Source organism: Euprymna scolopes, chromosome 21, assembly GCF_053919585.1.
Source record: "Euprymna scolopes isolate OS-2025 chromosome 21, ASM5391958v1, whole genome shotgun sequence".
NCBI lineage: Eukaryota > Metazoa > Mollusca > Cephalopoda > Sepiida > Sepiolidae > Euprymna > Euprymna scolopes.
In genome coordinates this window covers 39,119,734-39,144,610 of record NC_136502.1, presented here as the reverse complement: position 1 = coordinate 39,144,610, position 24,877 = coordinate 39,119,734, and the positions used below count along the sequence as shown (strand labels likewise).

The following is a 24,877-nucleotide window of genomic DNA, read 5'->3' as shown; positions in this document are numbered from 1 at the left end:
AAGATTGACACCATGTTCAACGAGCAAGATCGGAGATTCAACGCTGTACAACTCATGCTCTCTACCAATCCAAGTTTTGACAATAGAACTATTGCCAGCACTCTCAAAATGCATCACTGAGTTGTCACGAATAATAGGGAAGTGTCCAGGGTGATGAAAAAGTTTCCAGCTACGGTTATGGTGTTTCAAGTAAGGGGCACATCATGCCACCTCACATCTTCAAAGTTGGCTTGAAAATCAACACCAAAGTGTACCTGGATGTGCTGAAGAGTGGTGATCCCCTGGTGTAATCAGGTAGTTGCTGGCAGACCCTGGGTGTGGCAGCAGGACTTGGTGCTGGTCCACAAATCCAAAGAGACCCAGGCTCGGCTTCAGAAGGAATGCTATGACTGTGCTGTTCTCTCACTGCCTCCCTCTCCTCCCCTGACCTGAACTTGGTCATACGTTGAGAACATCACCAACATGACCTCCCACAACACCAAAGCCAACCTGATCATCGCCATCCGTTGAGTTCCTGCTGGTGCTTGTGGAAAAGGCATGCTCCTAGTGCTGGACCTATATCAAGGCTGAAGGTGGCTACATTGAACAGATGTCAACTCTACTGCATAATCAAGTTACTTGAATTGATTTTTTCAATAAAAGTTTTAAAATAAAGCTGTAGTGTTATTTTCTTTAGGGCAACAAATTTATCGTTCCACCCTGCAAGAACACTCACATGTAAAGTAACAATTATTTTACACTAATTAAACAATGCAACAGGATTCCATGAAAGAAGATAAAATAAAACATGTAATTTTCTTTTTTTTATTGAATTAAAAAAAAAAAAAAAAAAGAAACAGTTGGAAAAGTTTGGAATGACAGGGTCACATCATTGTAATTCGTCGATGATCGATTTTTTCAAGTTGTACTAATCTGAGAGATAAAGATAAGGAAAGCACAACATTTTCAGTTGACGTTCATAAACCAGAAATCGAATAATTATGAAGAACATGTCTAATAACTTGTATTATTTCGATGATTCGCACTACTGTTCTCATCTTGAATGTTATTTTCACAACGTTTTAGTTGATGTAACCTCCGACCTTCTTTACTTGTCTGACTTTGGAATATTTCTGTCAAACTCAGGAATCTGTATAGAATTTCAAATGAAATCCTTTATTTAATCCACGGGGGTAACATGCTCTTGTTCCATTAGCCATGACTGGGTAGAAGAAGTCCTAAGTAATTCGCAATTATATTTTAAATGTTGTCCGCACTGAAGATTGGACCTTTAACCTCCAGAAAAGTAAAACTGAATTCTACCAAGTACTTTATCCACTATGCCATAAGGACTCATGGCATAGTAGATAAATTACAGTAGAACCCCAGGATACAGCATTAATCCATTCCAGGGTTGAGATCGTATGGTGAAATCACTGTATGGCGGGGCCTAAGCAAAATTTTATACAGTACATATTAAAAATTTGTAGCAAAATATAGTACAGTATATAATACACGTATATAAGCAAATAACATTGTAACACCATAAGGTGGGACAAATACCGTAACCAGGGGCCAGAAAAACATTGTATTCCACATCATAACCTGAAAAAAATGCATCCTAGGGCCACCATATTTCAGGATTCTACTATACTTGATAAAATAAACGGTTTTGTTTGAAATTTTGTGCAGATTCCAAGTTCGACAAGATACACCTGAAGAAGGTTGGAGATTACATCGGTCAAAACACTGTGAAAATGATACTCAAGATGCAAACAGAATCCAAACAATGCAATTAATCAATCCTTATTTCAAAAATTCAGAAACATCTAATAATTTAGATTATTTAGTATTAGCAGGATCTTATGGAAATTCCAATGTTTTTCTGTATAATTTATCGTTAAAAATTATATTCCTTTTGAAATAATAATAAATATATGTCAAGGTCAATACTATTAAGGAAGAAGTTCCTTTTTTTTTTTTCTTATGCGAAAATAACTACCATTGTTAGTTAAATATTCTTTAAATAAATAAAGTAAATATGTCTCATCTCTCTTTAAAATTGTAGCAATTTAATTCTTTTATAACAATAAATATTCTCTAAATAATTGTCAACTAAATATTCTTCGAATCAAAACAAATGTCATTTTTTGAAATGTATGTATTTAAAATTGTAATGCTATATTCAACGGGACAACAACTTGATTTGGAACAATTTATTTTAAAATGGATAAAGTTGGAACTGTTTATGATAGCGACATCAGATAAATCATTAAACGATCAATGGATTCCATTGTTTTTTTTTTGTATGTGTGAAAAGTGATAATGTATGAAGTTGCCATGGCTTATTATCATATAGATTATTTTGATTAAAAATTTCCAAACATTTATTCTTTATAGAAGAATATTAAACTTGAAAATCTTTACAACAATGAAAATTTTATGTATGTTTTACAATAGGAATGAGTTAAACAAAATGAAAATATTTTTTTTTTATAATCTGAAAATGAATCCCTTTGATATAAAAACAAAATATAAAATAAAATAAAAAATGTCGAATTTTAATAGATTTTTCTTTTACTATTAATAAATAAATGATTCATAAATTGATCAATAAATGATTGTTAATATGAAGTATATTATTTAAAAAGATTTTTTTCAGCTCACTTAAATTATCCTCCCCCTTTCATTTCAAGGACAAAACATATCTTATTAGCAAAGATACCTGTGCTCTGCTATACACTCGGGTACCTGAGTATACAGCAAAGTCCCGACCTTCACATCGAAAAATAGTGTGCACCATCCCTAGGTCGGAAACCATCATCATGTCAGGTTTGATCATGATCGGTCCACTGGTGTGAGCTGTAGGATATATACATAGGCTCTGACCTTGACTTTTGACCGTAACCTTGAAAAATGGTGTACACCATCCCTAGGTAGGGAACCATCCTCATATGTTTGACCATGATCGGTTCGGTGATGTGTGCTGTAGGAGAGTTGTACACACAGACACACGAATGTTACTACTTTATATATTATAGATTATACACATAGTTGAAACTCACTGCCCAGCTTTACAAATAATAACCAGAAGGTGTGAATAAAATCAAAACAATTCTTAAACGTTGCTAGTATTTAAAGTGCTTGAAACATTTAATTTTTTTTCATTTAAATTTCTAATTTTTGTGTATCATTTTCTAGCAAGACTTCAGGGTTTTATCTCTTTCTAAAAGTGGTCACCAAGCTTCAACAATGGGTATAATAAAAAATTTTGATTCTTGTCCAGAATTCCTTCTAAGTATAATTCTATATATAAAACAAAAGTACAGAAAAATCTGTATGATGTATGTACTTATGATGAAACAAAAATATCACATTTCAAAAATTATGTAAATTGATCAAGCAGTTTGATTTTTAAATGAGAAAATGAAATTTTATCAGTAACCGAAGTGCAGCTGTCTTGTTTACCATTTTTAAAAAATCTAAAACAACAAAACAAAAACAAAAAGGGGGAAGTAACTCAATAATTCAAGCTTACAATATTTATGTTGTAATGCCTAAGAATTCCCATTAATCGCTTAAAAATGATTTTCTTTATAAAAATAAAACCTCTATCTCACAGATTATCTCTGCTGTATCGTTATTGTCATGGAAAGTGTTCGACTGAGCTTCAGTCTATGGTCCCCCCATGCCAAACTTTCACAAAAAACACTCGTCTAGCAGAAAACACTATCAATAATTTCCCCCACTCATTATCTGTGCCTAAAACTAAACGTAGATTCCATGAACAAAGCTTCTTTCTTAGAACTGCACGCCTGTGGCATTGTCTTCTGTTTTCCCGCTTTTCAGCTGACTACAATATGGTTGTCTTCAAGTCTAACGTAAACAAGTTCTTGATGAGCCGTCCTACTTGTTAACAAATTTACCAAATTTCCATTACTAACGATTACTATATTGTCCAATTTCTACTGTACACTCTTTAACCCTTATCCTCGAGTGGCCTATTGGCCTTGATAAGTGGTGATGCCTATGTAAAAAATAAATAAATAAAACTACTTAATTTGTGTAATTTTTGGAATATGATATTGTCGTTTCATCATGGATACGTACATCATACATATTTTTCTTTTACTTTTGTTTTTTTTTTAATAAAAGACGAATTCTGCACAAGAACTCATATTTCATCTTTCAAATGAAGTGAGGGGGAGGGATAAAGTAATTTAAATTACAAAACATAATATATATATTAGCTACTACACCATGATGTAAGGGAGAGCACCACTTCTTTCCTTGGATTGCTGTACTTACCCTTGATCCACACCTTATAATGCTGAGTGTTTAGAAAGAAGGCAGTAAGTACCAGTTCTGAAGGTTATCGTATGACTCAATTGAGGATTGAACTCAGATTTCTCAGTAAGCACTAACTATTACGTTAAATTAACTTGTGTTGATGAACAAAAGCATAAACACATATCTTGAGATCAAAGGATACGGTTTCAACTGTTCGGCAAAGTTCTTCATATCGTCTTGAATTTGTTCCTGCCCAGCAGGAGCGACAACGGTCAATTCGACCAAATAAGACAAAGACAGAGGTTCCAGATTCTCTACATTGTTTGGCTGCAACATCTGAAAATGTAACAAAACAAAACAAAAAAAAATAAAATAAAAATAAACTAGTTGTACTGACCTGGTACTGCCATAGATATAGTAAAATCATTTTAGTTTTTAATTCTCAGTAGTTAGGACATTTTTAAAACTTATAAAAAGAAATAAAAATTTTTAGTTGTAAAATGAAGACAATTTTTTTTCAATTTTTTAAATAAAAAAGGAGTTATTTCTCTTGTTCATAATGATTTTTTTCGGTCATAATTGAAAAGAAAGTTTTCAGATTATCACTTGTCTAATTACGAAAATAAACTGCAGGGAAGTGGCAATAGCTGAGACTTGATGTGCAAGTTAGACGTAGAGTTAAGTTTATTTTTACAAAATATGGTTGAACTCTTAATAAGAATCGTGAATTTTAGTAACGATTCTGTAGGTGGGATCTTCTTGAGGAGTCACCCTGTACCTGACATGGTAACGTTATGGCGTCTGGTACAAAAAGCGAACATTCAATGTTCTTTTCGATATTTTTACATTGAGGATTCTTTTGATGAATTAATGCAAATCTCATCAATTTACTTGCTGTTCAAGTTTTATGAGGATATGTACATGACAAGTGCAGTGGAATTACTGGCAAGTTGAGAGAGGATAAACAATTTGTGTGCAAGAAATAGAAGATAATGGCAGTAGATGAGAATTCCAATATGGAAAAAAATATATTTGGATGGCCACGGTAATCCAAATAATCCAAATCTAAAATATTTGATTATTTTTAATTCTCCAGCTATTTCTAGTATGACCTCCCTAGATTTTCACACAACATATTACGACTACAGAAGCACATTTAAAAAAAAAAAAAAAAAAAAAAAGATGCTGAATAAAAACAGCATTAACAAATCACTACTGCGAGCTCACAGAAAGTGGACACTCGTTGATAGTACAGTAGAAAATAGTACAAGCTATTTCATGTAGGAACTTCGATGACATGTGTAGACTATGTCTGAATGAGAAATAAGTTATTGTAAATTTTTATTTTTTGTTGACAGTATAAGGGCAAAATTTTTCCGGTCAAAAGATACGTCCTTAAAATGCTGATATCCAAATTGCGTAAATGTTGGTTTCTCAACGTAAAATTTATGCAAGGAAAATTATCTACACGACAGAACATCTCACACGCGAACATAAGTATAAATGGACAACTTACTCTGAAGATCTTTGAAACAGTGACTTTCATTCTTCCCTTGTGAAAAAAGTAGCCTTTGATTACATATTCATAATCTAATCTGGAATAGATAAAACAAAAATAAAAACAATTAAAATATTAAGAATTTTGAAAATTAAAATTTCACTTTTAAAAAATCGGCGAAATGCCCTGCTTTTGGCCAGGCGTAAAATATGCTTAAATATGGCATTTTAATTTCTTCAGATTTCATATATATTATTATAGTCATGATTTGAAACTAAAAAAAAAAAGTAGGTGCCATAAGCTAGAATTGAAACCAAAACTATAACCATTCAAAGCTGGTAACGTTACCATGTTACTAACGTGACACGCATATAAACCAATTAAAAATTAAAAAACTAAAATGAATTTACAAAATGTTTAACGATTTTTAAAATTTTGATCCTTAAAAACAATTTTAATCGGCTAAAGACTCATAAAAATCCAATCACTTGAGGTCCCTAGCAATGCCCTGCGACTTTTACTTTCGGAAGAGATAGAGTTTGAAAATATGGAGACAGATAGAGATATATAACTGTTTAAATATTAGATTTTGGAAATTAAAATTTCGGTGCTAATGCAGAGAGTGATCCGCGCTATTTTTTTAAATCGTATTTCCACATTTAATTAAAGTTTTATATGTTTTTTTATTCAATTGTAAGGTTAAAGTACAGAATAGGTACAAAACACCCTCCCCTCCCCATGTTGTTGAGAATGGCTTTCTAAATAATAACGTTATTATTTCAGCACGGATCAATAAGTGCATGAGTACCGAAATTTCATTTATTTAGATCATAAACTGTTTTTTTTTCTTATTCAACCCAAACACAGCATATTGCCACTTGGACATAACGGACTACTATTTGGGACTGTGAGGAGACAAGTAAAATGTTTATTCACATTACATTTAAACTTCTGAATATTAGTACAGCCAGAGAAGTAGGAAACAAGGAGGGAATTCCAAAATCTAGCTGTTCAAGGAAAGAAACTTTCGACATCCAGGCTCTTCTCCAGTGAAGGGGTGGGATTTTGCTGCTAGATATGTTTGTTGGGGGGGGGGGTATGTACATCGGGGAGTACAAGTATAGTGAGTTTATCAAAGCACCTTAAAGTACTTGTAAAACAGGTACAAGGATGCAACAGGAATCGGATATTGATTGACACTATTAGATTGGAGACATTTTTGTACGCTAAGAGGGAGAAAGTAGTATTAGATGCACCAGCCCCAATATGGCAACAATACTCCATAGATGGGCGAATGTAGTGAGATACAGGATACTCTCAGGTGTGAGTAGTCTTCTAGCTTGATAGAGGGAACCCACCTTCTTTGCAGCAACCTTGGCAATGTCCTGAATGGGTTTGCTCCAGTTCATGATGCCTGGGAATATTAAGCTGAGGAGTTTGAAAGATGAACTGTCAGGTAAGGTGTTATTAGTCATGGCTGTCAATGATTGAGAAAGTTTTTTTTGCAGTTGTTAAAGGAAAGAAGTTTAGTCTTAGTAGCATTAAATGTTATCTGCCACATATTTATTAAAGAAACTAGTGGAACCCACTGAAATTCCACAGTTGTATACTTCATCTGTTGTATATTGTTGCTATGTTTAAAAATATTTTCATTTTATGGACATATGTGAACGCAAATACTACAATATTATTGTATTATTTTTGGATAGGACAGATACTATACTTTGATCGTAGCTCAAATGCAAAGAAAGAGCATTTTTTGTATTATTTGGATTCATCGGACTATTATTCTCATCTTGAGTGTCATTTTTCTGTAACCTCCAACCTTCTTCAGGTGTATCTTGATGAACTTGAGAATGTTTCTGTCGAACTTGGGAATTTGGACGGAATTTTGAGTGGAATCCTTTATTTACTTCACTGGGGTAGTGTGCTCTTGTTTCATCAGCCATCATACACCTGAAGAAGGTCGAAGGTTACATCAACCGAAACGTGAAAATCGCACTCAAGATGAGAACAGTAGTTCGATGAATCCAAATAATCTGAATAACCAATCCTCATCTCAAAAATTCAGAAACATCAAGAGCATTTTTCTTCATTTCGTAGTCAAGACACCGTGGCATCAGATTAAATGACTCGTTTTGTATTACATCTTTATTGGTTGGATGATCCCATTTTTAAAAAAGGGGTGGAGAACGATAATGTACGTAGGAACATGAACTTAGCTAAGTGTATTATTATTGTATAGATGATAAAATAACTACTGTTCTCATCTTGAGTGTTATCATGTTGAACTCCGGAATCTTTCTGTCGGACTTGGGACTCTGCACAAAATTTTGAATGGAACCCTTTATCTAATCACACACCAACCTGGTAATTTGCAATTGTATTTTGAGTGTTGCCTGCACTGCAGATTTAATCATCAACTTCCAGAACAGTGTGACTTTTAAATGAACTAGCCAGGTTGCCCGGCGTTGTCCAGGTATTTGGAGGTGTGTGTTGAGCAAAAAAAAGTGGTAGTCGGCAGGCAAGCTTGAACCTGTACCGCGAGGGAGGAAAAGAATGTGAAAAAAAAAAAAGTAACGTCTTTACTGTTGCACTGATTGCCAAAAATTAAGGGTAGACTAGACAATCGAAAAGAAGGAGATGACTTTCGAAAATATCAGCAAAAAAAGCGACCCCTCCCTGTAGAAAACTACCCAGCTGAGGATGAAGGAATTAATGTTTTTGGCCAATTTTTCGATATTTGTTGTCCGAAGGGTTGAGCTTCAAAATGATACCAATCTCGTGAACATCCATCGCCTCTATCGAAAGTTTTAGGCAGACATACAAACATACATACATTTAAACAGATTTTTGCCTTTTATATTATAGACTAGCGGGGGTATCCGGCGTTGTCCGGGTGTTTAGAGGTGTGTGTGCTTTTGGGTAAATCAAAACAAAACCCTAAAACTTCTTAAAAAATCGTTGTCCGGGTGTTTGTGTCGGGGGGGGGGGGTAAAAAAAAGTTTCAGTAGGCAAGTAGGAAGGATTGAACCCGAAGCCTTGAGGCGAAGTTGGAAAATAAAGTGTGAAGAAAAAATGTGTGACGTTAACCGCTCAGCCAGCAATAAATACTAACGGAAATATGTTTGGAATTATTTCACGCCGGGAACGATGTCTTAAGCTCCGAATTAGTTTCGCTTTTATACGAAAAAGCCGAATCCACCCGCAGTGATCCAAAAATGTGGAATATTTAGCTTTTCAAAGTCGGGCAAATTAAATAGATAGGTGACCCCTGTTGTTAACTCGTAGATATTATGATTTAGAAGTTATATAAAAAGTCTTAAGAAGGAGCGAACCGAGCGAGAAGGCTGACGGAGAAAGCCTTTTGCGGACATACACAAAAACGCACAAACAAACAAACACACATTTTCGCTTTTATATATATACTAGCGAGGGGTACCCGGTGTTGCCCGGGTGTTTTTCGGGGTATGTGAAAAAACCCCGAAAATGTGAAAAAAAAAACCGAAGCCTTCACGACGCGCAGTTGGAAAATAGTAAAGTGTTTAAAAAAAAACAGGTGCGCGTTTTTGGTTGACATGACGGCGATAGGTATTCAGCAGTTATTTTGTGCGGGACAGTTTTGAATGAGGCGAATAAATCGGTTTGTTTGTTTTTAAAAATCTGCTCCCTGTTTATTAGGAGGAACGAAATGAAAGCTATAGTCTGATATGACGAAGTTGACATTGAACAAACGTTACTTAGCTCTCTTGAGACAACTGGCTTTGGGCCCGTGATTAGAGTCGAGTTTCGCTTTTTTTTATACTGAAAACCGAATGTAACGCGTGGCGATGCGGGAAATGTCGAATAATTAACGTTTGAAAGTCAATAAAATTAAATAGACAGGCGAGTTCCGTGGGTAACTCTGAGATATTACAATTTATAGATGATATAAAAAGTTTTAAGAAGTTGTGGACATCGAGGAAAAGCGTACATCCATACACAAATACATTTTCGCTTTTATATATATAGACTAGCGGGGGGGGGGGTACCCGGCATTGCGCGGGTGTTTTTGGGTGTGTGTGGTCGGCAGGGGTCGGGGGGGGGGGTGTTAATGAAAACCTAATAATAAACGCAGTAAAAAAACAAAACAAAAAACAACCCCCCCCCCAACAAAAAAAAAAAACAACACGTGAAAAATGGCTTAAATAACCCTGTTTCAATATTAAAATTTAAAAAAACTCGAAAAAAAAAAAAAAAAAAAAAAGAAAAGACATCTCACACCACGATTCGAATCCAAAACGTTTAGATAATGAGGCTGCGCTCTAAGCAACTGAGCTAAGACGACGTCGCTGGAATTGTGTTGCTTTTTCAAATATTTAAAGTAAATCAGGTTACGACATCATATGATGCATGCGTAGAAGCGAACTCGTCATGAGAGGACGGTTTTTGCTGACCCCCCCCCCCCCCAATTGGCAGTCGTCACTCGGGGATAAGTGTTAATGAATGTAAGATGGTAGTGTAGTAATCGTTAATAGTGTAAATTGGGTAGAATTTGATTATTTATGAGGACGCTTTAACAAGAATTTGTTTATATTGGATTTGAAGGCTACCATGTTGTAGTCAACTACGAAGCAGGCTAGTAGAACAATGTTCAACAGGCATGCAGTTTTGGGAAAAAAGCTTTGTTCATGGAATCTGCGTTTAGATTTAGGCACAGTTAGAAAGTGGGGGAAATCATATATAGTGGTTGTAGCTAGTTGAGTGTTTTCTTTTTGTGAAAGTTTAGCAAGGGGGAATTATAGATTGGAGTTCAATGGATCATTTGTCATGAAAATAATAATAGAGCAGAGACAGGCTCACAACATCTCTTCTGTGGGGAAAGAGGTTGCAGGGAAGAGAAAAGAGCATCACCTTCTGGATTTCGAAACCGTATTTGGACTCTATCAAGCAGCTCCTATCCAGATGTGGCAACAGTACTCCATTTTAAGAGCGTACCTGGCTCTTATACAGATAGAAGATTGCATCAGCAGTAAGATACCTACTGGAGTGATAGAATGATCCAACCATTTTTCCATCAACAGATTAAATAGATTAGATCTATTTTGTTTTTTCTTGGCAAAAAGCAGAAGTAAATTAAAAAAAAAATTTGGCTTGTTCAGATTACTGCCTTTATCTTGGATATTATTCTCACAATGTTTCAGCTGATGTCACCCTCAACCTTCTTCAAGTGCATATTGTCGAATTTTGAAATCCTTTAATTCATGGTGGTAGATTATTCTTGTTACATCAACCATGGCCGAGTAGAAATAAGGTTTAATTTATTCTTAATATTGATTATAGTGAACATTGAACCTTTAACCTCCAGAACTGATTTTTACTTTATATCAGCAAAGGGCAAATGAAGTCCTATTTAGCCTCGGTGGACTAGAGATACCTAGAGATGGTGTCTTGATAAAAACACTGGTGCTCCTTCGTCTTACTGATTATCATCAAGTAGAGCATCCAATCTATAAAACTTTTGCCTCGGTTAAGGAACTAATTTCCAAAGAAACCTGACCAGAGATAAGTTAGGAAGTCAATTTCTTAAAACTGTCCAAAACATGTGAGCATTGCCCTTTAGGGCCCATGGTGCAATGGATAGAGATGCGGGATATCTATAATTCCAAGTGTCTGGAGGTAGCGGTTTTAATCCCACCCAAGTCGGTCAGAGGATTAGTTGACCAAACCGTAGCGAGATAGTAACAACTACTAAAAGCAGTAATTTCTGTGGATGTAGTTGGAGGATTCGACATTCCTATCCCGACAAAGGTCAGAGGTATAATTGACCGAAACGTCGTAAAAACGACAACTAGAAGATGAGGATAAAAGTCCAAATAATTAAATAAAATAAATTATAAAAATTTACTCATTTCAAAATAATTCCAAATTAATTTAATAATACATGTGAGCATGTAAAACAGACTTTAAACCGAATATGACAATGATGTCCATACACATAAACAACCGCTTGATGTATTCTATAAGAAACTAGCTGGACGCCCGGCATTGTCCGATCGTACAATACGTTTAAACATGATATTTTAATTTATACAGATTGGGTATGTATTATTATAGAATCCTCTATTGAATATTATGTATTACGAGGAATAATGTACTCGGTAGACTAATTCGTAAAAAATAAAAAATAAATAATAATAATAATGATAATGTTTATCAAATTCCGTCTGTGTTTGTTTACAATATCATGTCAGGCTTGACGGATGAATGCTCTTGAAAAGTCACTTCTGATTAATGTTTAACTCTCTACTATTATATAAAAGTCACTTTGCGTGTGTGTGTGTGTATTTCTTCGTTTGCCTGTTTTTAAAACAGGCAAACGAAGAAATACACACACACACACACACGCAAAGTAGAGATTGCATTTGTTTAGAAATATTTCATACGTTTCTTTGTTAAATGAAAAAAAACAAAAAGTTTAGTTTCACCTGAATCCCATCTCGTTAAGAAACGTAACAACATTGTCCGATGCACTCACATCTACGTAAGTTCGTACTAGCGTATGACGTGTTTTATCCCCAACTTCAGCAAGGCCAACATAACGTAGATGCCTGGATAAAAAGAACGAAAAAAGTTTTGAATTAATAAAATGAAATGGAAGTAAATTATGATGCAAAATAATTTTTCAAGGAGATTCATTTTTTTTTGTTTTGTTAATTTACCCCAAACAAGGCATATTACTACTGCTACTGTGATAGATGCCAGATTTGTAAGGGTGAAATCTAGATGGGAAGTTGGGTAGTAAGAAGTTCACATTGCATCTAAATTTCTGCATCGTCGTGATGAGGAAACAGTGAGCAAGAAAGGAACTTCAAAGCTCCGAGGAAAAAAGTTAGATTAAAAATTTTCCGGCATCTAGAGATCTAGACAGTGAAGTGGTGGGATTTTGCTGCTAATTGGGTGGCTTGAAGGTAGTTTTATGCTGAGGTGGTGCAAGTGCAGTAAGTTCATCAGAACAGATTTGGGGAAGTATTTGTTTGTAAAATAAGCACAGGAATGGAACACTGCAGCGATGTGACAGGACTAGAGCTTGGTAGACAGTGCGGGACCTATTTGGTTAAGAATTCTTTTTTGCACTCTATCCAAGTCGAAGAAATTAGTGGTTGATGCACCAGTTGAGATGTGCATGAGGAAATGGTGGCTTTATAAAGATATAGGACACTGGCAAATGTGAAGGGTTTTCTTGCTCGGTAGAAGGAGTCTACCTTTGCAGCAAACTTGGCGACATCTTTTATGTACTTATTCCATTTCATATTGCCTGAGAATATTAGTCCGACTCTCTTAAGAGGGCTTTTGATGATGGGAAAATTTTCTGAGTCATTTAAATTTACACTAATATATAGGTCCTGTGTACATTTTTACAAGTTAAAAAAAAAAAAAAAAAAAAGATATTTTTTTGCATGAGTAGTGAAAACAAAAAAAAAAAGACCAAACTAAAACTAACCAGGGAGCATTTGGGGCCTTCAGACTGTGTCGTACTCTGAAATATACTGGCTGAGTGTTCTGAGTTGTGGAACCTCCTGAAATGAGAGATGGGTGAGAAAAAAAAAACAAAACATTAATACAAAATTAATTTTCTATTTTCAATATTTTGAAAAGCATAACTTTTTTTTTTAAAAAAAAATTTACTTATATCACCTTGTCATTTCAAATTGTTAGGTTTTGAGATTAGAGTAAATTATATTCTTACTCCCCACCCCTTAAATAAACTTCTTATTTCTCTGCAACTAAGCACAAGGACTATTTAATTCTTTATTTATTTTTTATTTTTAACTTTAACACAAAACAAGGCATTTTTATGTCTACTGGAGAAAGTTTGAATGTCTACTAGACAGTATCCTCGAGTGCCTTAGATCTCTCTGTATAGAGGTTTGTCAGGACAACCTGACATGAGGATAATTTTCGCTACAAGTAAATCCTGACTAAATATTCAAAAGTACATAGTATTCGCAGTATTAACATAAATTAATATACAAAGATATAATTTTACGTGTAAATTTTCAGTATTTACTTCAACAGTGCTCGATACATAGGTAGTGCTAGGTAGTAAGTTATGAAAATATATATGGCAATTAAGCTACACAGAATATGTTGCATTTCATTTTCATGAGGATTCACCAGAAATACGCCTGACAAATTCTTACGAGAATGAAATGTGGAATATTCTGTGTAGCTTAATTGCCATATATATTTTCATAACTTACTATTTATATATATATATTTATTCCAAATCATGTTGCCAGTAAATGTTAGACCAAGGGGTTTGGATGTTTGAATCTTGACTCTTCAGAAGGGTGCTATCAGCTATAGCAACTGATGGTCCCTATTCTCTGCACTATTGTGTTATTGCTGTTTGTATTTGTTTGTGATCAAGACTATTAGTATATTGGTCTTTGTTTCAGTAAAATTTTAATCACAAACAAAGATAACAGCAGCAACAGGTGTAGGATAGGGAATTAAACAGTTCTTGTGCCTTGCGTTAAACAAACTGACTAATGAGTTTAGTCAGGGGAGGTAATAATATAATTCACAATAGTTTTGGTTCTTATTTAGAAGTCAGCAGAAGTAAAAACAAAGAAAATACAGGAAAATCGTTACGATATACGTACCCTTCATGGAACAAAGATGTCATATTCCAAAAATCACATAAATTGATAAAATAATTTTATCTTTCAGAATATATAATTAATTACTATAATAATTATTAATTATTAAATACCTACAAGCACTAGTGTTTCATCCTTTCGGGAACCTTCAGTGCAGGGTGTCACGATTAACACCAGTCAATAGATTCGAACCCGGCGACAAAAGCCATCTCTGGCTTCATTAGCAAAGACCATATCCATTCAGCTACCATTAACCGCATGAAATAACATTGAAATTTAAACATTTTATTTTTAATGTTTTTTTTAACGTCTGTCAGAATGACCTAATCATTATATGATGATCTGCGCATAAGAGCTAAATTGACCGACTTTAATTCAACTGAAAGTGCTCAACAATAAGAAACGAGTTTCTTAAAGCAGCTTACATAATTATTTACTTTAGTAATTGTTAAATACCTACAGACACTAGTGTTTCATCCTTTTGGGAATCATCAGTGCAGGGTGTCACGATTAACACCAGTTGGGAGATTCGAACCCCGGCAACAGGTCATGTCTGGCTTCATTAGCAAGGACCTAATCCATTCGGCTAGCGTTAATCGCGAGAAATGCTGTTAAATTTAAACATTTATTTTTTAAATGCTTTTTAATATATATATATATATATATATATATATATATATGCAGATTATCATATAATGATTAGATCACTCTGACAGACATTAAAAACATTTAAAAAATAAATGTTTAAATTTCAACAGTATTTCTTATGGTTAGCAGTATTTCTTGTGGTGGCCGAATGGATTAAATCTTTGCTAATGAAGTCAGAGATGGCTTCTGTTGCCGGGTTTGAATCTATTGACTGGTGTTAATTGTAACACCCTGTACTGATGATTCCCAAAAGTAGGTATTTAATAATTATTATAGTAAATAATTATATATATATATATATATATATATATATATATATATATATATATATATATATATATACAGTGTATCACAAAAGTGAGTACCCCCCTCATATTTCTTTTAATATTTAAGTATATCTTTTCATGGGGCAACACTGAAAAATGATTTTTTTTACACAATGAAAAGTAGTCTGTCTGCAGCATATATAATAGAGTTAATTTATCTTCCCCTCAAAATAACTTAAAATATAGTCATTAAAAGCTAAATCCCTGGCAACAAAAGTGAGTACACCCCTAAGAAACTATACCCCTAAAAAGTGAGTACAAGCCTAAAAAAAAAAAAACACCCCCCACCCTAAATGTCTAAATTGAGTACTGCTTTTTTCTCCCTCCAAAATGTCAACTGAAATTGCTCAACGATAAGAAATGAGTTTCTTAAAGGGGCTGACATAATTATTTACTTTAATAATTGTTAAATACCTACAGACACTAGTGTTTCATCCTTTTGGGAATCATCAGTGCAGGGTGTCACGATTAACACCAGTTGGGAGATTCGAACCCCGGCAACAGGTCATGTCTGGCTTCATTAGCAAGGACCTAATCCATTCGGCTAGCGTTAATCGCGAGAAATGCTGTTAAATTTAAGCATTTATTTTTTAAATGCTTTTTAATATATATATATATATATATATATATATATATATATATATATATATGCAGATTATCATATAATGATTAGATCACGCTGACAGGCATTAAAAACATTTAAAAAATAAATGTTTAAATTTCAACAGTATTTCTTATGGTTAGAATATATAATTAATTACTATAATAATTATTAATTATTAAATACCTACAGACACTAGTGTTTCATCCTTTCAGGAATCATCAGTACAGGGTGTCACAATTAACACCAGTTTGAAGGGGATCAAAGAAGTATATAAGGATTTGATAAACAGAAATTTTTTAGAGATAATAAAAAGATCGATATGCAGGTGGAACTTAGAAACACTTTTCATCTCTCGCCCACAAATTCTATTTTTTTCATTTTTCCTTATTTCTTTACTTTTATTCTCTGTTTTTTTTTATTCTCTCATGCACTTTTTTTTTCTTTTTACCCTTCTTTATTTTTCTTGTATAGATCGGCACATATCACTCTCATTGAACCATAATTAATTAGCTAATGAAATCCCATAACATATAGTAACTACTCCCTAAAGCATACTTCATCCTCTATTGCCCAACCATACTAAAGCCCCCCCCCCCACCATATTTAAAATACCATAATTATCTAATAATCCCCTAGATAATTATCTAATAATCTCCTAGATAAACCTCTCTCTCTCCCCTCTAATATATACAACTTATACAAGATTCCCTGATATGTCTTTTTGTTAGAGTCACATCCCTATCTTGTTACATAGCACCTCCTCTCCTCTTCTGATAAGAAGCATTAGGCTTCAAAATGCCTGGCATAAAGACCTTTTATAACCCCTACACACTGTATTGTATTTCCTTGTTTCAAATTGATCAGTAAATCATTATACATCAGTGTATATTATATACAGGGTGAAACGGTAAAATTATATACATTATTGCCCTAGAAAAGACAACATGATTCCATTTCCATTTGATGGAAACGGGTTTTCTTTTTTGCTGCAGACCATCTACTAGTTGGCCAGTTGTGTACAAATCCCAAGAGCGATATGAGCCTTCTATCATGTTTGAAAGTGACACAATGTTTAACAAGTGAGATTGGAGATGCATTGCTGTACAACTCATGCTCTCTACCAATCCAAGTTATGACAACAGGACCATTACCAGTACCCTCAAAATGTAAATCCAGACGGTTAAATGCTTGAGGGTGTGTCCAGGATGATGAAAACAAAGTTTCCGGTCATGGTTATGGTCTTTGGTATGGTTTCATGTGAGGGCCACATCATGCACCTCACATCTTCAAAGTCGGCTTGAAAGTCAACACCAAAGTGTACCTGGATGTGCTGATGAATGTGGTGCAATCAGGTGGCCACTGGCAAACCTTGGGTGTGGCAGCAGGACTTGGCGCCGGTTCACAAGCCTAAAGAGACCCAGGCTTGGCTTCAGAAGGAGTGTTACGACTTTGTACTCATCTCTCACTGGCCCCCCCCTCTTCCACTGAACTACTTCGTTTGGTCATACATTGAGAACATCAACATGACCTCTCACAACATCAAAGCCAGCCTGGCCACCGCCATTCGCTGCGCTCTCACTGGTGTATGGAAAAACCATGCTCCCAGTCCGGACCCGTATCGAAGTGGTAATTGAGTCTGAAGGAAGCTACATGGAATAGATGTCAGCTCTACTACATAATCAAGTTACCTGAATTTAGTTTTTCTAATAAAAGTTTTTAAATAAAGCTGTAGTGTTGTTTTCTTTAGGGCGGCACTTTTATCGTTCCAATATGTAGAAATATGTTTCACCTTTTATTCATATCAATCCTTTAATTTATGAAGCTCGATGTAACTACAGAGCATATAACAAATAAATGACAAAAGTTTATATTCCAAATTTCAAGATGTTGACCATCTTACCATTTATTCCTTTAAGTATGTTGACATGCACAATTCTTGACAGCACCTGTTTCGTAGCACAAAATTATTCATTTAATTATCATATCAATCAATGAATTTATTTCACCCTTAACTCATCAGAAGAAAAACACTTATCAATTTTTTAAAATAAAATAAATAAGGGAATTTGAGCAAAAATTGGGAAAGAAGTTGCCATTACTTTTTTTCATTTAATTATGCTATATATATATATATTATATATATATATATATATATATATATATAAGGAATGTAAAAATACCAGCGGTGGTTGACGTTATGTTTTGAGAAAAATAGAAAAACCGAATGAAATTATTAAAATAATCAACGTTTCGTCCTTAGGACATCTTCAGGATAATTGAAGTAAAAATGCAAGAAAAGAAAAAGTCATAGATCGTACGAAAAAGAGGACAGTTTTTGAATCCTACCCATGTCGGGAAGGACAAACATGTGTGCGTATGGGAAGGTTGGGTTGTTCGATGTCTATATATACACTTTTAAAAATGCGTTAAAATAAATATGTACATTTTTTTTTTTTCTCCTGTAAACTTATTCATTTTGTTGAAATATTTAAGGAAAAACGGTTAGCCAGGATCTGTTTTGATATTTTGTTCTTTGATTATTATTTTCCCTATGCTAGGGGATAAATGGTAGAAGCCTTTTCTTTGCGTAATAGTATTAGTATTTAATATTAGTGCTGATTCTAAAAGTCTTCTTTTAGCTCTATCTATCACGTATTTAATAATTTTTGCTTGATCTAAATTAAATGAGTGATCGTGTTCTGCACAATGGCAAAAGAGTGCATTTAGGGCGTTACCATTCCTTATATCTCTTCTGTGCTCGTTAAGTCTTAATTTCAATTTTTGCTGTGTTTCACCTATGTACGCTTGTTGACAGTTGTTACATGGGATGGAATATATATCGGCATCGGATGTGAGGGTTTTGGGAGAGTGCTTGGTAGTTTTTAATGTCTGTTTTATTGTTGAGGAAGTTTTTTGTATCAAGTGAAAACCAAGTCTATTAAGAGTGTCGTAGATTTTTGTATTTTTGGTGTGGGTGGGAATGAAAAGATGTCTGTTTAATAGTGAGGTATATTAAATATTTCAACAAAAGGAATAAGTTTACAGGAGAAAAAAAAAAAAAATGTACATATTTATTTTAACGCATTTTTAAAAGTGTATATATAGACATCGAACAACCCAACCTTCCCATACGCACACATGTTTGTCCTTCCCGACATGGGTAGGATTCAAAAACTGTCCTCTTTTTCGTACGATCTATGACTTTTTCTTTTCTTGCATTTTTACTTCAATTATCCTGAAGATGTCCTCTGAAATAAGGACGAAACGTTGATTATTTTAATAATTTCATTCGGTTTTTCTATTTTTCTCAAAACATATATATATATATATATATATATATATATATATATATATATAATTAAATAAATGATTTTGTACTACGAAACAGGTGGTTTCAATAAGTGTGCATGTTAACTTACTTGAAGGAATAAATAGTAAGATTGAAAATTGGAATATAGATTTTTGTCCTTTATTTGTTTATATATATATTATAAATATCAATCATTATTTTTATACCTACAGACACTAATGTTTCATGCTTTTGCAATAATCAATGCAGAAAAAAGTGATAATTACTGCTGATTAAGGGATTCAAATCCAGTTACAAAATCACCTTGGACTGCATCTGTTATGATGTTACCCCTGGGTCAACATCAATTAACACGAGAATTTAAGGAAATTAAACACCTATAAATATTGAATGTGAGCATAACAGCACTCAGAGATTGTCTAACGATTGGAAGTTGTGAAATTGCATATCACCAGTTGATTGCCTTTTTGGTTTTATTTCCTAGACAGGGCTCAACTTTAATAATCTCAAAGGAGCTAATGATTATAAAAAATTATTTTAATACATACAGACACTTCCTGCTTTTTGCAATCATCAGTGCAGGAAGTGATAATTACTATTGGTTGAGATATATATATATATATATATATCTCAAGCTGGTTATGTTGAGCGAACATCCTTGCATCTTTTGACTTATATAAACCAGCATGTTCCATCGAAGATCAGAGAAGGGAGGATGGGGTCTGGTAGTCTCCCTCCTTCTGCAGCCTTGGACTCTACTATTGGCCAGCATTTGGTTGACAACCCGTGCTGTGCCGATAGATATAAAATAGAATGGTTCGAGGTGCTACACAGAGCGGACTCCAGAAACTATTTAAAGATTTTGGAGTCTGTCTCTATTGCGGTGTGGAAACCTTTGTGCCGGCAGAAAGAAACAGCAAACGCATTGTTTCTCTTTGGGGAACTTTGAATTTTTTCTGCCGCTTTTTTTTTTTTTCCCCTCGTTGTGCCAATATTTTAATCGTTTTTTAAACGTTAATAAACTTTATTTTAGTGTCCCCGTACGTTTGGCACATTCAATAGTTCCCCATCAGAACTCTTTACTTTCGACATAGTATTATTATTTTACGCTATCGATTTTCTCCTGATGAGATTTTTTTTTTTTTTTTTTTTACATGGGTGTCTCCGCTTATCAAGGCCAAGAGCCCACTCGAGGATAAGGGTTAATAGGTATACATTAGTCATTGTGATTTTAGCATAGTAAACAGTGGGAATTTTGTAACTTGGATTACTTAGGGGGACGGTTCAATTAGAACTTGTTCACATTGGACTTTTTCTTTTTTTTTGAAAGAGCTCTCAAGAGACTTTCGCCCATTATATTTAAAAAAAAAAAAAAATATATATATATATATATATATATATATGTAGAGTGGGGGGGGTTCATATCGGAGACACATAATACAGAAGATGATAATGACATTTATATACAGTTTACATCATGACAACGACAGTGACGATTCTTTTTTTTTTTTTTTTTTTTTTTTTTTTACACGAGTTGAGAGAGATGCGAGATGGACAGTTCTTTCTAACATAGATGAGGGGAAATAGTTCTTTATGATGATGGTGGCGGGCACATAATACTTTGGAAGGGAGTGATACAAAGTTCATTCACAGATTATAGACCAAACCCATTTATCTTTCAGTTGTTGAATGACGACACAAAGACAAACAGTTTATAAATATATGATGATTCTTTATTCGACCAACTGACAAGGCAAATCTGCTTGCCAGTCGGTTTACCTCAAACTCCACACTGGACCCGGCACACCACTCCCTCTCCGACTTTCCTTTGCGGACAGACGCCACACTAGACGATTTGAAAATCACCCCTTCTCAGTTGCATGGTATCATAAAAACCTAGACACCTCAAAAGCATGTGGACCAGATCTCATCCCGGCTGTACTAATAAAAAAATGCTCTGCTGAGATTGTTCCAGTTCGCTCCAAACTTTACAATAAATGCCTTAACGAATCTTGCTTTCCTGACTGCTGAAAGAACTGACCCACTAAATTATCGCCACATTAGCCTCCCTTCCACTTTTCGCCAAAATATTTGAGTTCTTAGTTAATCAAGTCCTAGCCCCACCCCTTTACAGTAGAGATCTCTAGTTGTAAGAAAGCCTTTTACTCCAACAGTTTCTTCCCCAGAATTGCAAGTCTTTGGAACTCCCTACTCGGATACTGCTTTCCCAACTGTACTGATATGCAGAGGTTCAAGTATAATGTGAACAAACATCTTTCTACTCATCTCCCTTCATAATGCACCCACAAACTGTCCCTGATAGTAGCCCCTTACTTCAAAGTGGCACTTGCCTTGTTTGGGGTGAAGATTGAATAAAAAAAAAAAGAAAAAAAAAGACCAGCTGGTTGATTGATGAATCAGGAATTCAATCTTTTATGATTACATTGTGGTATCTTTCCTTCTTCGCTTCAAGAGGGTTTCAGCTAACTCTATTCGACCCTCTTTGCCTCTGCCTTGACTTTCACTAAGTTGTTCTCCAACTCTGTCTGGCTCTTCTTCTAATTGACGTGATCCCATCTCAATATACTGGGATTCCCCCTTCTTTATTACGTCAAAGCATGCCTTACCACATGAAATTCATTCACGTGGATTTCACCTATGTATGTCCAAACACGCTTTTGGCAAACAAAGAAATTCTTAAATGAATCGTTTCATTTATAACCTATTTATTTCATCATTATTTCTAAACTTGATTGTTCATATCTAATTCTGACATAAATAATATTTAGTTATTTCCAAGAACAATGACAATCGTTCTACATTCCTAGGATTTCAATATGTATTCTTTTTTAACTTTTCTTGCTTGGTTTCATTCTAACCTTTTCCAAATATCATTTTCAAACTTATCTAGTTTGCTCTTTTAATTACTGGGGTCTGTCCCTTTTCATGTAACATTGTATATATAAATCCAGGCTTGAGATATTCAAAAGTAGGAACCAGCTGCCAATGTGAGTTATGCTAATGTTTGAACAATTTTCCAAAAAAGTTGAAATACGACTTCTCCATTATTATCTTTCTTTTTTTTTAGAGAGCTCGCAACTTTTATGGCCTCTTTTTGAAGAGCTCACCTTTTCTTTTTTTTTATAGCATCGAATGGTTCAGCATTGCTTGAAGAAATCTCATTGACTGAAACAGATGGTTGTTTGTAGCGACCAAATGTAACTGTTTACCTTTGAATATATATATATATATATATATATATATATATATATATATATATAACGTTGCCAGTATCATTTATCATTTGGTTTCACAAGAGATACAGCAAAGGAAAAATTGATAAAAGAGTAAGAATCTTGTCTGAGGTTTAGAAAGCAAAAAGCAACACTGAAATATCAGGAGGTTCAAAGAAATAGTGCATATGCTATGCTACGGCAACCAATTAAACTTTTTTTTTTTTATCAGTTGGTTCAATCTGCAGATAGGACATCCAACCAGGTGCCAGACATTCACCCACTATCTCATACATTCCAACCAAGAGATCTTTTTAAGATTCTAACTGTCTCTTTAAGTGCAATTGTTTGAATCTCTCTTGCACTTGGTTCACTGGGTATATTTGTCAGGTAGTTTTTGAAATTCTTTTTCATGAGTCTTACAATTACTGGAACAATGAAGATCTTCCTAAGATTCCAGTTTCTTTTCATGTCATACATAAGATCTCAGTATTTTGTTATCTTTTCATTCTCAGCTCTGTTTAACCCAGCATCATTGGGGACTTCTAATAAGGTTGCTTCTTTCTCCTTCTTGTTCCATGTCACTATGTCAGCAAGTATAAAAATGAATATGATATGGGAACCAATAATCAAGCTAGAAAAGACCAATGACTATATAACTGGAATAGCCATGAAGCATCTAGGAGGATGGAAAGAACTTTTCATATCTCCATTGAACTTGTGCCCCTACTATAACGTCAACAATGTCGACAATACTCTCTAAGATGATGCTAACTTTCATGTTGTATGTTGTAGTATTTCATTATGAGATTCTTAGGATCATGCAGTGGATTAACAACCTCAACCTATGCATAGTGGTTGACAACTGCATCAGGTTGTGCTGGGTCTACTTGTAAGAGAAAACTGCTAGTCTTTTGCCCAGATATTTCGGTTGGAGATGCATGTTTCCATCACACATCTGCTCTGGAAAACTTTTCAGCTTCTTGTTTAGTCGGAGCTAGTATGCCTACATGGCTAAATCACTATGTTAGGAAATAATATTTGTCGCAGGAACTCCACCTGTACCTGAGCTCTTCCAATGTACCAGGAATGGCCTTCAGTACATTCCCTTTTATGTACTTAAGATATCTGGTTCTGAAGAGCTCTTTATACTGCTAGTAGTTTTTTCCTTCCTACCACAGGAAGATGAGGAGAATCAAGCCGGTTTTTCTTTAAATGAGATTTGTGTGTTGATGAGAAAATTGTAGTGTATATCTGCTACCATACTCCAGGGGATCTCACATAAGCGATAAATTGTAGAAATTATTGAAAATTTGAAATTTCCACACGTTTATTTTATTTTTTTCAGTATTGCTTCATCAAAGCCACATTTCCACATGTTTTTTAGTATCATAACACCCTCCCAATGTTAAGAATAGCTTTCTAAATAATAACATTATTTCAGCATGGATCAATAAGTGCACTAGTACCGTTTTTTATGCTAATCTGCAAGATAATAATTATATATAACATATTAAACGAATTTCGCAATTCAAAATACAAAAGGTGAAAATTGAATATTCAAAATTCGGGTTTTCATTTTCAGAATTTGAAAGCCTACTGTTTTTTTTTTTTTCTACATCCTCCCTATTCCTCGCTCCCAGACAAGAAATATATATCCAGGTTGGGCTTTTTATTTTCAGGGTCAAAGTTACCAAAAAATGAAGAAGGGGTGATGTTCTGTATGCAGAAAAAGTATATATTTCCAAAAACCTCTGGCCTTGATGGAGAAGAAACTATGGTTTCAAAAGATCTGAAATAACAAAGGGAGACTTGATTCCAAATATTTCTGAAAACTGCTGGGTCCTTCAGCCTCACTTTTTTTTCTCACCTTGAGCTGGAACTTTCTTTAGGGAGGGACTGTTCTCTCCTCTCACTGTTTTCTCTGCTTGAGCGAAAGCACAGTCGCCTATCCGTCCGAGTTCGGTCTTTTATTCCTCTCAAATCTCGGGAATTCTCACGGTTAGTCTCACCCTCTTTCCCATAAAACCAACCACGTCTACCGCTTCCTCTTCTTCCTCTCTCAGTCTGTGTGTTGACAGCAAACAGAACAGACTTTCTATCTTTTGGAGGGGAGTGCATTAGAAGAATTACTACTACAATTTCTCATATGTTATAACTTATATCTCCCCTCTTTTGTAAATCGGGTACGATTATGAATATCTCCAATATCATATAGTCCTTATACACTGTGAAATTTACTTGATGCATGAAAACTAAAGAGGGAAGATATAATATATGAGAAATAATTGGAATGAAGTTTCCCCTTGCTGTAATTTCACATCATTTGAAACCATAGCAGCAA

General features: G+C 34.4%; 1 protein-coding gene across 1 annotated transcript in view; it reads right to left on the bottom strand.

The window, feature by feature from the left end:
* Positions 1 to 790: 790 nt before the first annotated feature.
* Positions 791 to 24,877, bottom strand: part of LOC145242129 (mediator of RNA polymerase II transcription subunit 18-like) — a 26,628-nt gene continuing 2,541 nt past the window's right edge. The window contains exons 2-6 of the mRNA XM_080105054.1: positions 13,251 to 13,326; positions 12,235 to 12,357; positions 5,786 to 5,864; positions 4,472 to 4,605; positions 791 to 912 (exon numbers count right to left, since the gene is read on the bottom strand). Coding sequence (XP_079961180.1) covers positions 864 to 912; positions 4,472 to 4,605; positions 5,786 to 5,864; positions 12,235 to 12,357; positions 13,251 to 13,326 — 461 coding nt within the window. The 3' untranslated portion in view covers positions 791 to 863. The remainder of the gene's footprint in view (positions 913 to 4,471; positions 4,606 to 5,785; positions 5,865 to 12,234; positions 12,358 to 13,250; positions 13,327 to 24,877) is intronic.